The following is a 13,938-nucleotide window of genomic DNA, read 5'->3' on the forward strand; positions in this document are numbered from 1 at the left end:
AATCTTTATCTTCTTTCTTAGAATTAATAGACTCAACTATGAATTGTGATGAAGGGTAGGCAGTTGAGGTTAAGTGACTTGCCCAAGGTCACACAGCGAAGAAGTGTCTGCTTTGAACCCAGGACCTCCTGTTTCCAGGCCTGGTGCTCTATCCACCAAGTCACCTATATGCCCCCACAGTTCCTAAATTTTTCAGAATTGTTTTTCTTTACTATCACGTATAACCAATATCAAATTGTTTACTATCTCAGAGAGGGGAAAAGGGAGGGAGAGTGAGAATTTGGACCTCAAAATTTTCAGAAGTGAGTGTTAATTGTGTTTACATGTAATTGGGAAAAAATAAAATATTAAAAAATATATTGCCATCATTATATAAATTATTCTGATTTTGTTCATTTCACTTTATAACAGCTCATATAAGTCTCTTTTGGTTTTTCTAAAACCATTCCTTCCATCATTTCTTTTAGCACAGAATATCTCATCATATTTATATATCATAGCTTCTTTACTCTTTCCTTAATTGATGAGTCCCTCCTTACTTGGCAGTTTTTTGATACCACCAAAAAAGTAAAATATTTTTGTACATTCTTTTTTTTTTAAGAGTCTTGTTTAGGATTAATTGCTTCCTTAATCAAGCTTTCTAATTTCCCCTTTCAAATGAAATATGTATTACTGTATTCAACTCTTTGTGCATATATAATATACATATAGTATACTTCCCTTCTTTGACCAGTTCAGATAACAATGAGTTTCAATTGTCAACTACTCCTCTAACCTTTTCTCCTTGTTTATATTGACTTCTACTTGAGCACCCCAATCATATAAGATAATTTTTCCTAAATTTTTTCTCCCCCCTCCTCAATGTATTCCTCTTTCCCTCCTTTTCCATTTTTCTTTTAAGATTAAGAAGACATAATAGAACCTCTTCTATATCTTCTGTCTAATTAGGTTCCTATGATTCCTCATGATGATATGGTTCAGAGAAAACATATGTATCATTTTCCCATATTAGAATGTAAGCAGGTTTTCCTTGTTTATTGTTCAGTTGTATTCACCTTTTTATGTTTCTCTTAATTCTGCTCTCACTTCAACTTTTACAGAGCTCTCACCTTTCATCATGAATGCTTGAAGTCTTTTATTTCATTAAAGGTTCATTTTACTCCAGTAGAATTATGCTTAGTTTTGTTGGATATAACCTTCTTTTCTGTGATTCCTCCATCTGTTTTTGCCATGGTATTTTATTTACAATTTCTTCTATTTTTTTCTGATCTGACTTCATTTCTACGTTGCTTGCCTCATGGAGCTGTTACCTTCTATTTTTTCCTTTTTAGTTTTCAGGGAGCTGTTTGCTTGAGCAGTGTTTTGTATCTCTTGTGCAAATCTATGAATCCCTTTTCTGTTGTAATTGCATTGGCAGAATTTAGAGACTTGTAATCAAATTATGAGATTCCAGTCAAGGTTTAAGAAATTTTAATCTCTATATTCTTCCCTTTATTTTGATTCATCTGAAATTATAGTTGGCATTAAAAACCCAACTTAGCCAGGTATGCCTTTCTCATCATTTGCTGGTGTTCAGATAGTCCAGAGATCATGGGGCATCTCAGCAATAACAGTTCATGTAAAACCCCTGATGTCACCTCTTCCAGCTCCTCCAGTCCCTGTGACAACTTTAACTAGCCCCTCTTCCAGCCCTTTACTCACCTGAAGACTCACCTGCAGAGCTTCCATCAACTGAATGATGAAGATGAAGACTGGTATTCAAATTCCTATTTGAGATTATTGCAGAAAGCAACCCCAGTTGTTAAAGAGAATTGTTGAGTGCGTACTCACCACAAGGGAGGAACCCTTAGGATTGCCCTATCCTTGAATAGAGGGGCTGGCAAATCATAATCCCAGGCTCTGGAATTTGATCATTTACAATTATGCTTCCTATATTGCCATCATAGGAGAAGTAAAGAACCCTTTTGTAGACTCTTCTGGAAATTTGACTTCACTAGTGTACAGTGAGTGTCAAAATTAGTTAAGTATAGACCTGACTAATCAAGAGTGATACCTATATGAGGAAACCTTAGCCAGTGGAACCCTGGAAATGTTATGGGAAAATGTACTGAATAGATAGCCAGCCTTCTCACCTGATAGAAATTCTAGACAGGCTCTTTGACTCTTGGTCTGGCCTGGGTATGTAGGCATATGGCAGTGATTTACATTATTTCCCTTGAAGGGTAGACTCTGCTATTTGGGGAATAATTAATTATATCTGGCATTCACACATATCCTACACTTCTAAAGGAATAAATCTGGAACCTGAAGTTTCCTTGACACTTAGTTAAACTTAGTGATACCCAAGCGATGGGAGAATCTTTTTTTTTTTAAATAAAAACTCTTACCTTTTGTCTTAAAATTGATACCAAGTATCAGTTCCTGGTCAGAAGAGCTGTAAGGGCTAGGCAGTTGGGGTTTAGTGATTTGTCCAGGCTCATATAGCTAGGAAATGTCTGAGGCTAGATTTGCACCCAAGACCTTACACTTCCAGGTCTTGCCTGGCATGACTACTTAGCAGCACTGCTTATGGAGAATCATATCTCACAGAGGTTCATCCTGCATCATGAGATAGCAGTTAATCTCCTTGCCATTCTTAGATTTACTAATCCTTTGTTAAGATTCATAAATAAATACATCAGTAAAGCCCAATCATTACTAATGTAACTAAAGTTAGTATTGCTGAATTGAATAGCCCTTCATTATGCATTAGCTAGCCAAGAAGTAGTTTAGTGGGAGCCAAATAATACCTTAAATTAAGTCTGTATCTGATCAGACTTAACATTATTTGTCATCTGAACCGAATTGGAAATTTTGGATCAAAATTAGAACACATTAAAAGAGAAGCTCTATCTTAGTGGGACATTTGGGATTGCTTGCTAGGTTCAGGCTGAATTAATATAGCATTGAAAACCCTGTGCCTTATGATACTAGTAATAGTTATTGTATTAATTTTGCTTTGATATTTTATATAATGTTACCTAATGATTCTATCTGGCTTTGGAAATTCCTGCCAACAAACTCATAAGAATGTGTCTCAAGAGGAAATTGAAATATTGGATAGGAATATGATTTTAGATTAACTATGAGTGCCAGCGAGGACTAAATGTGGGGACTGGGAAAACAGAAAGACACTGATGGGAAAGAAACTTTGGTTTAGGGTTCTTTTTGTTACTGTGATAAGAAAACAATTGTGATGGGAAAGATACTGGCTTAGACACCTTGTAGCCACTACAAGAAGAAGAGGACCACTTGTCTCAGTGTGTGTTTTGAACTTCTGGACTTTATTACAGGAAGGTAGATCACACCACCTGCAGAAATCAAGTTTGGGATATAAGACAGTACTATTTTTGACCAGCTGTTTACTGAGGCTGTTGTCTTTATCTTCCTGTTCCATTACTTGTTTCAGATGTGTATGCCTGTATCTTTCCCTCCTGTTTTCTGTTATCTCTATTTTACTATTCTTTTTCTATATTCACATTCTACATAAGGCTTGGCTCATTGAGTCCTGTATACTGTTAGCATAGCCTGTGTTCTGAACAAACCAAAAAGTATAGTTGTTGCTATCTTTGTGTTGTTGATTTGATGACTTACTACAGAACCTAACTAATTCAACCCTTAGATAGTTTTATCTCATCTTTCATACAAATTATCAAAAAAGGATAAAATCCAGTTTTACCTGCCCCTAAGGTACATTAGTAAATTTGTGAAACTAGATACTGTTATAAATTTTACTGAGAATGGCATGCAATAACCATTACCTAACTGATCATACTATTTCATCTGGTAATCATGTTGCTTGGACTATATACTAAAGATGCCTTCTCCTCAAAATATTCATATGTATTTTACTTAGGAGAGGCAGTATTGCATTAGTTTTGTTAGCTGGTTGTGGATTAGCTGAATTAATTATTGTATATGCCAGGCAGCATAGTGGATAGAGTGCCAGATCTAGAGTCAGAAAGACTCATCTTTCTGAGTTCATGTCTGGCCTCAGACATTTGTTATTGAGGTGACCCTGGGCAAAGCACAACACTATTTGCTTCCATTTGATCATTTTTCTTAAATGAATTGAAGAAGGAAATAGCAAACCATTCCATTAGCTTTGCCAAGAAAACCCCAAATAAGAGTCACTAAGAGTTGGACACACCTGAAAATGACTGAATAGCAATAATGAAACAAAGGAAAGACAAGACAGTATTACTTCTATATTCCCTTTTAGAATTTAGAAAATCTCATGTGTGTAAAAGTTAAAATTAAATCTCAATGATGATATTATATTTTAAGAGATTTATTAATGATCATTAGAAATCAAGGAATAAAGAAGATACAAAATAAAGACCATGTGCCCATGGCTGGTTAGCCGTTTTTAGCCATCCTTACCACCATCGCTGCTGATTCTATATCAGAGAGGAAGTGTCTGGCCTCTTGGGATATGTAGTTCTTTTTTAGGGTAACAGATTTTCAATCATACATGTGATATGATAGCAAAGCAAGATCTGTAGAATCAGAATAACCTCAGAGTGACTACAAGTATACATGTGTATATTCAGAACTTTTATAATTGCACAATGGCCTTGGAGCAGGATGTATTGTTTTTCATTTTGTTAAAATACATGGTATGGATTTTTCTTTGTCATTATAATGTCAGAGCTTAATTGTTAGAACTTTTTTGGAAATTTACCTTATTTGTTTATTAGTATTTGGGATGCTTGCTAATTTCAATAAAAATACTGCATTTTCAGTTTTATTTTTCTTAAAATACTGAAATCTTTGAAGTATGAATCCTTTTTTTCCCTCCAATTTTCAGAAGCCAGAGAGAAAGAGGAAGAAATGCAGAAAGAGAAAGAATTAAGAAGGCAACATGAAGATAATGAATCAATCCCTTCAGGCTCAAGTTTGACCAAACATCCTTCTACATCAGTTTCCAGGTGCCTAGTTTTTTTTTTTAACCATTACTTTTCATCTTGGAATCAATACTATGTATTGGTTCCAAAGCAGAAGAATGGTAAGGGCTACACAATGGGGGTCAAGTGACTTGCCTAGGGTCACATAGCTGGGAAGTGTCTGAGGTCAAATTTGAACCTAGGACCTCCCATCAATTCAATGAGCCACCCAGCTGCCCCCTGGGTGCCTAGTTTTTTAAGAAGGAATTAAGAAGGAATTTTTAAGAAGGAGTAAAATAACATTAATTATCTGATTAATTAATTGTCATAATATTACCATTATTGTTTGGTGACCAAATGTCAGATTTAAACCTGCTTATGTATAAGAACAAAACCTTGAACATTTTTCTTTCTTTTAGACAAATTCAGAGTTTTTTTCTCTTAAATCTAAGGCTATGAGAAATTATGTCTTAACATTTTAAATCCATTGAATTTTCCTAATGTAGGCCAAATTTAGTATAATATGTTTATGCATTTTGACTACAGAGTACATGCTTACAAACTTAGCAAGATATTGTTTCACATTTTTTGTCTAGTTAAATTTTCTCAGCATATTTAAACTTTCAGAAAATTTACATTTATGGTAAACTTTTTGCTAGTTTGAAATGGGCAATGGAAAATAATCCAAAAATCTTAAAATCTATTGATTTAAGGAATAAAGAAGTTAGGAGGGAATCGCTGATAAGGCTGTGTATGTATAATTTAAGGATATGTAGCTGTAAAGAATAAAAATGCCTTTTTCAGTAGTTTAGTAAAGATTTAGATAAATTCTCTCTGATTGGATTATAATATTAAAAGGAAGATAAGAATGCTATTACATTCTAAATCACTGCATATAATTATCTTTTAAAGTAGCTACAATGCTCCTCCAGAAAATGGCCCTTTGATACCCAGAATATTGGATTAGGAGTAACATTAGGTTAGCATTTCTTTTGTTCTCTTTGATGGAATTTACTGTTGTGCATTAAATAAGACTGAATATATAAAATGCATGCATGCAAACATGCAGTTATTTTGAAGTAATATCCCTTTGTATGTATTAATTTGTATCTGTCTATAAACCACCTCCTTAGTAAGTCATTCTCCAGTTTGCATCATTCTGCTTTATCTGGCTCTTTTCTGTTTATGATCTCTGACCCATTTTCTTTCCATTCTTTCATTTCTCTGATTTTTATTGTGAACTTTTCTCCTCATTCATGTTGTATCTTTTTAATCCTTTGACTGCATTTGTCTTTAAGTCCTGTGTCAAATTCCCAGATTTGGCATCTGGGAAAGTGTGTGTGTTACACATATGTAAAGGTTTTAGGGAATTTATTAACTTATCAAAGGATGTGGCAAGATGTGAAACCAAGAGCATCAGGTACTAGAGGGAAGACTTACGGATCCACAGTGTGTCAAGGCAGGGTAGTCAATATCAGGAATATGCTAATAGGGACTTAGCAGGTATAGTAATTGAGAAGCCCTTGAAGTGCCTCTTCCTTTGGCTTAGGTTTGTAGTTTAGGGGCAGGTGTCAAGGAAACTGAATCGTAAACAACATTATTCATGGCATGTATATATGTGTCTGTATAAATGTGTGTGTATTAAACTGTGTGATGTTAGGCCATCAGGATTGTGTTTATTATGTTTTTTTCTTTGTACCACTTGTAAGGAGAATATATAAATTGAAACATTGATCTTATTTTATCCATCTTTTACTTTTTCGTCCTAGGACTTCTAGTGTTGGTGAGTTTTAAAATGGAAAAAAAGAGGGACTCTTTCTTCTGCCTTTTCTTCTACTGTCTCTCTTTTCCCATAGTTATATATTAGAAATGACATTTAAAAAAGATAGACAATAGAAAGAAAAAGCATTTTAAATTTGTAGTTGATTTGAACTTAATTGTTCAAGAGGTTTAATGGAGAAGAAATGAAAAAAAAAACACTCCCAAATTAGGTATTTTTAGTAAGTATTTTATTTCAGTCATTTATATTAGTAATTAGAGTTGGTGTTTATTAGCCTTAGAGTTTCCCTTTAGTGTTCGTGACTGCATATATTGATTCATTCCCTTGTTAACTTTTCTTATTTCCATAATTCATGCATATAGCCAGAAATCTAGCAAAAACTTGCAAAAAAAGATTCTTAACCTTTTTTTGTGTCATAGACTCTGGATCTTTTCTCAGAATAATGTTTGTTGTTCTCATTTATAATTGAAAGAATGCTAAATTTCATTTAGAGTTAAAGTAAAAATATAAATGAATCCCTTGTGGGTCTATGGAGTCCAATTTTAGAATCCTTGTATTAAAAGAAAAATTTATTCAAAGATATAAGTTGCTGCCCTGAAAAGGCCGTTAATTACTTCTTCTCTTCTTTTCCTCAATCTTCATCCATCTTTTTCCATAAAATATGTGCTGTAAAAATTAAAATTTAATCTCAAATGTAAAAATATTATATTTTAAGAGATTTATTAAAGATAATTAGAAATAAAGGAATAAAAGGGATACAAAATAAAACCATGTGCCCATGATAATTAGCCTGTTAAAACCCCTGATTTTACCACCACCATGCTTGGGACAGGAAGGAAAAAGAGGCCAGGACCCTCCATGTTACTTCCTAATATCCCCTGTCTACAAGAAGTATCTAACAACAGGGCTCCCGGGAAATGTCTTTTTTTAGGGTAACAGATTTTCAATTACACATTTCCCCTGATGATCATTTGGGTGGGCTAGTCTCCCCAATTTGATCATTTAACATAATTAACTTTTAAATTACAGTAATTTGGAGATTAAAGGGAAAAAGAACAAAACCAGAGATTGCTAGGTGCATTGACAAAAAGCCAGTTAGGGGGCAGTCCCCTTCGCCATAAGAATATACATAAAAACAAATTCATACAACCCCACACAGTACAAATCACCACATCCCAAAGTTCACTCTGGATTTTCTGGTGCAGCGTGTTCTCTGTGTAGCCATCTTCGTGGTGCCTTCTCCAAACAGTTCACTTTCTGGATTCAGAGAGGTAGCAAGTTTCTTATCCTAAAATTACTCTCAAAAAAAATTTAAACTTTGCCTTTTAAAATACTTATACATTTCTCCCTGAAGAGGGTGTTGAAAAACACAGGGATAACTTTGGGATGCATAGCTGAGTTATGAGGTATATAAATCAATTGGCAAGATAAATAAAAAACAAAAAAATTCAAATAAAAAAGAAAAGATAACTTCTGAATGAAATATAGACTATCAAAGTCTTATGTGCAAAAGTTTTAAGTAAAGGAAAAATAAACATATAACAGGTCCTTGAATCAGGGCCCAATTAAAGTGATTTAAGCAATTATGCACTTTCCCAATCAGTAGCCAGGACTCTAAAAAGTTTGCCTCACTATGAAAGACAGAAAAGGAACTAAATTTATGGCAGTCAATGGAAGCCGGAATAATTTATGTTATGTATTTGATATAGAGTGTGTAGTACAAGGAAGACCTGCATTTAACACATGTTAAACAGCTGCAACCTCGAGTCTCACGCATGATCAAGTCCTTGCACTCTTTGTGCAGAATGTCATCAATCCATGTAAGATTGGTTTGGTCTCTTTGACCTTGTGCTCGATTGGCACTATGCAAGTAGCTTTCTGCTTCTTTGGCACTGTGCAATGTCTTTTTCTGTATTTCCTTCTCCTGTGTAAAGATGAATTTAGAGTTGTGACTTAAAATCTAGATTTAATTGGTTGCCAAGGGAAATCCCAAATAAAATACCCAAGTCAGTTTGGAATTTTATGGTAATTTAAATAATATAGAGGGAAGGAATTAAGGAGAGGGAAGGAAGGGGACATAGGTTTTCTCCCACCTGGCCTGTGCCAGGGGGAATTAAAAAAATCCCTGCCTCTAGGTCTCTGAAGAAGATTAGAAGCTTCTAAGAGGATAAAGTTGGAAAGTAAAGGAGGAAAACTCAGCCAGAAACTCACCACCGAACCAGACAATAGCTTGTAGCCATGCTAAGATGCTGAAAGGCTCAACACGCTCTTCTCAGCTAACTCTCCACTGCCAATAAGGGAAAGAGAGTCCCTCCAATCAAGATCCTCTCGGAGACAGCAAGGGAGCCAAATATATAAACCTTTAACCCTTGTGTCTCCTCTAAATACCCATTCCTAGTTCTCATCTTCTTTTGATTAGATTATATCTTTAGAGTTGCTTCACACTTCTTTGTTAAGTTCACCTTTTGTTAGTTACTTGACCTTTTATGATTAATTTAACCTTTATAATTATCTCACACCTTTTTGTATTAGGATACTAAAAATAGACTTAGCTTAAAGTTCTAGCTTCATTATAAGGTGAGAACTAAGTACCTTCATTGTTCAATCAGGAGATTACAACTTTATATTCCCCTAAAGTAAGGTTTAAGTAGGGTGGAGTAATTTAAAGTTTACACCTGGAATCAGACAAAATCATTAAGCAAAGTCCCATAATTTTTTTTTAAACAATCAATGGCATTTTTATAGTCTAAAGCTTTTTGGGTATGCATTGACATTAGGGCAAATGTATTTTATGCAAAATCAAAAAAGTTAAAGGAAATCTTCTCAATATGTTGACATGTGCTTCAAATACAAAAAGTAGAGAAAAAATGGAACTGATATAGTATATTGCACATGCAAGCAAAAACAATAATAAAGAAGTTTTAAAAATCAAAAATATATAGGTTACGATCACTGACACACTGTGTCAGCTAAGGAAAGGTAGAATACAAAGGTTTCTCACCAAAAATGAGATCCATTTCCTTTTCAAACTTGGCCATGATCTACTATGGAGTACATTTTCACAATGTAACAGTTTTTTATAAAGAACAATAGTACAATAGGTAATGCACATTAAAAAAGTATTAAAATCCCCACAGTTATAATAGCCCATTTAATGACAGTAGCAAACAAACCCAGTATCATTACAATTCACATAAGTCTGCTGTATGTCATTTAAAGCTAATGGATACTTGTCACAAGTTTTTTAGGTGTAGTAATCTTTTAACCTTTACTGAGATATTAAAATATATATATATATCTATTACTGCCATCATTACAAAAATGTGGCAGAGGAATCTAAAAAAATCCAAAACTCTGTACTGTTGATGTTGGGTCTAAAAACATCACCAAGAATCAAGATCATTCTGGTGGAAGGGTAGAATAAGCAGAAGAGCTTCAAATGGGAGATGCCCTCTTGGGAGCCATCCAAGGGTATCACACACTGGGAACAACTTCCTAGCTCCTCTGGTATGAGGCTGTTATGTCTCACCCATTACATTTTACAAGTGTGGAGGTGGGGATATAATTGCACTTCATTTCAGCTACTAAAATGGACCCTTTAACTCAGAGGCAGGCAAAATGATCAGTCAGAGCTATTGAAAAAAAAAATAAAAAAATCATGTCTAAAATCTTAAGCCTTAAATCTTAAAATCGTTTTGAGATATTTAGCTCATTAAATTCTCCAAAGGTTGTTAACCAGGTTGATGGAGTCCATCCATCACCTATGTGGCAATTTAACAAAGCCAAAATGGAACCAAAACGCCTTTTTTTTAAGGGCTTATACAATAATATTTGTTCAGTAGTCATGGAGAAAGGTAACAGAATATATCTAATAATTAAAACACAGTAGATTAAATGATTCAGTGTAACAGAATAGTATTTAATACATTAATATATGAACTTAAAACAACGAAATTAAATCTTAAAGCAGACAATTAGCAAAATACAACAAAATACAGAGACTTTCATAAAACAATGGTTTCTGAAAAGGCTTAAAGATTTCACCTCCAGACTCTTAAGTTCCTTCTCTGGAATCTCCCATAATGAGGGAGAATTCCTTGCTGAACATGGTTTGGAGGAATTCCAAATTGGATGTATCTTAGAAACTCAGTAGGCTCAAATGGCAAGGGATTGTAGGGAGATGAATTTCTCTCCTAAATTTTAGTTAAGATAATTGAACGCACCAGTGCACCCAGGAATGGCAGAAAGAAAAAATATCCTAAAACTGGAAGCTGTTTGAAATAGGCACGATACTGCTCTTTCTTAGAGTGAACCATGCTTATAATTTTACTTCTTGTTTCTAAGAGTAACCTTCCTTCCCCTCACCCCATTAGGATAAAATGTGAGGGAGCAGTTTGTTTCCCCTGCCACATGGACAGGGAGTTAGGAGGCTAATTGTTGCTTAAGGAAAATGCACCCTTTTTTTTACTAGCTGCTTGGAGAGCGGCTCCAAAGACTCCTTGCTTCTCTGTGGCAACAATCAGCAGCCCAGCAGAATCAGCAACAGTGGTTGGAGTTGGGGTCGGAGTCAGGGGCCGGGGGCCAGAAGATCAGGAGATTAGGAGGAGGTTCAGGAGAAGGGACAGGCAGTATCAGGAACAGGCAGGATCGGCAGCAGCTCCAAAGAGAGGCAGTAGCAAGTAACACTGGCTCAAGTAGATGGGTGAGAGAAGTGGTTTATCCTTTCTCCACCAAGTCCCTCAAACTAAAATAGCTGGGCTGGTAGGGAGGGCAACTGGCAAAAGGTAGGGACCTCAGAAAGAAGGCAATAGCTCCAAAGAGAGTTTGAAGTTCTCTCTCGGAGTTTGTGAGGGTGGATGGGTGAGCGAAAAACCTTGGCTGGAGAAACATGGCTTAAAAAAATTTATCTAGGCTATCTTAAAAAAAATTGAGAAGTCATTCTCCAACTAGTGGTTGCCATCAAAGTAAAAATTAAAATTAATGTGCAATAATAAAAATATTATATGTTAAAAGATTTATTAAAGATCATTAGAAATAAAGGAATAAAAGGGATGCAAAATAAAACCCATGAGTAAACAGTCTGTTAAAACCCTCGTGCATATCACCACCAAGCTCAGGACAGGAAGGATAGAGAGTCTGGGACCCTCCATGTCACTGCCTAATATCCCCTGTTTATAGGAAGTACATAACAACAGGAAGTCAGTGGGCTCCTGGGAAATGTAGTTTTTTAGGGTAACAGATTTTCAATTACACAGTGCCTAACATCTGTAATAAGGTATATTGAACCTTATTATTTATTGGTATTTGTATCTACCAATGGTTGTTAGTGATATGGGATGACTCTTGAGTTTATGTAATACTGGGTTTGGCAGTTGGAAAAAGATGGTTGTTCTAAGCAGTTGAAAAAAAAAATCCTTCTCAGACTAGTTATATAAACTCTATTTATTATAACTTAAAAAAACTTTTTAAGGAAAAGGAAAAGGAAACAGGAAGATAATTATAGTAAAATATTCCCTAACACTAATAAAATCCAATCTATATTCCCCAAATCTGTCTCATGAGAGATGACTTTTTGATTACCAAAATGCAGTCCTCTTTATTCTACACTAAACTCCCCAGTTACCTATTCTTTCAATTCTAAATCTAAATATAATTTTATAAACAGTAATAGATTAAAACCGGATTTCTTCCTTCAGCTCAGATGTAACTCAGGCTGTCAGAATTTTCAGATACCACCACTCAACTGCTGTGCTCTCCTGCCATCTACTGGTGAAACAGAGGAACTTCAGCCACTCTCCTCTTGTCTGCTAGGATGTTTTCAAGAAATAATTTCTCCAGATTTTCTCTAACCCACAGAGCAAGCTCCTTGAACAGCCTTTCTTATTCAAGACAGTTCAAAGAGTGATCGTTGGTTCAACTGTCTTTCCCAAGACTCCTTGGGACAGTTCTTTTCCCATTATCCTTTTAAGATTTGTTAAAATTAATTGTGGTTGGACTCTGAATATATAACAGTTGGTCACCAGGGATTTAATTTCTAAATCCCAAAATGAATTGCTAAAGTAAATGGAATTTTTGGTGGTTTATTTACAATATTTACAATAGAAGGAAGATATTAAGAAATGAGAGAGAGAGAGAGGGAGACAGAGAGAGAGAGAGAGAGACAGAGAGACAGAGAGAGAGAGAGAGTGCAGTTAGAGGCTTCATGCCTCCAGGAAGATGGGGTCACTAAGTCAGCTTTTCACTCACCAAGGACGACAGTCTAAAAGAAGTATGGGTGTCTGCCTTCCTGTTACTCCTTAAGGTTCTGTCTTCCAGTCGCTCCTCCAAGTCAGTACCTGAAATAATGAATCCCCTTCTGCCTTTTGGTCCTCTTTTTAAAGATCTTTTTCTCTTGTGTCAACTCCCCTAAATTTTCATGTCTACCAATCACAGCAGATGCTTTTTCTCCAGGACTGTCCATTTTATAGTTCTCAACTTCTTTGGTTAGGTTTTCTCCAGGACTGCCCATTCTTTAGTTCTCACCTTCTCTGGTTAGGTTATATCTTTTTGGGTTACTTAACACCTCTTCTGGTAAGTTCACCTTTTGTAGTTACTTAACACCTTTTTGTGCTTAATTCGCCTTTTGTAAGTACTTAACACTTTTTTGTAGTTGAAATCAAAAAATAGATTGTAGCTTAGAATTCTAGCTTCACTATGAAGGAAGAGCTAAGTACCTTCATTGTTATAATCAGGAGATTATAATTTTATCATCACAATAAAGAAAGAGCTAAGTATCTTCATTGTTACAATCAGGAGATAGCTAAATCCAATCTTCACAATCTCCTCTGATGATCATTGGGAGACTAGTCTCCCCATTGATCATTTAACATAATCATCTTGTAGTCCTAAAGCACTTCTAACTACAGATATATACAATATTTCACCTTTTAAGAGGAAATTACAATAGTTAGGGAGAAATAGAAAAGAGAGAAGGTGCATTGACAAAAAGCCAAATTAGGGAGAAATCCCCTTTGGCATAAAAGTATGCATTTATAATAAATGTCCAGTCCCCTTTTGTTCAATCAATTGTACCCAAAAGTTCATTCTGGATCTTCTTGATGCAGGGTAGATTTCTACAAGCATCTTTTTTTCAAAGAGTTCATTCTTCTGGGTTCAAGAAGTTAGCAAACTTCTTTTCCTGAAATTCTTCTTAAACAAAATTTTAAATATTGGATTTTTAAAAAAATAAAAATA

General features: G+C 35.0%; 1 protein-coding gene across 1 annotated transcript in view; it reads left to right on the forward strand.

Annotated features, from left to right (window-relative positions):
• WDR70 (WD repeat domain 70) overlaps positions 1–13,938 on the forward strand; it is a 357,011-nt gene that overhangs the window by 3,709 nt on the left and 339,364 nt on the right. Inside the window, exon 4 of the mRNA XM_056824559.1 lies at positions 4,850–4,970. Within this exon, the coding sequence (XP_056680537.1) occupies positions 4,850–4,970 (121 nt within the window). The remainder of the gene's footprint in view (positions 1–4,849; positions 4,971–13,938) is intronic.

Source organism: Monodelphis domestica, chromosome 3, assembly GCF_027887165.1.
Source record: "Monodelphis domestica isolate mMonDom1 chromosome 3, mMonDom1.pri, whole genome shotgun sequence".
In the NCBI taxonomy this organism is placed as follows: Eukaryota; Metazoa; Chordata; class Mammalia; order Didelphimorphia; family Didelphidae; genus Monodelphis; species Monodelphis domestica.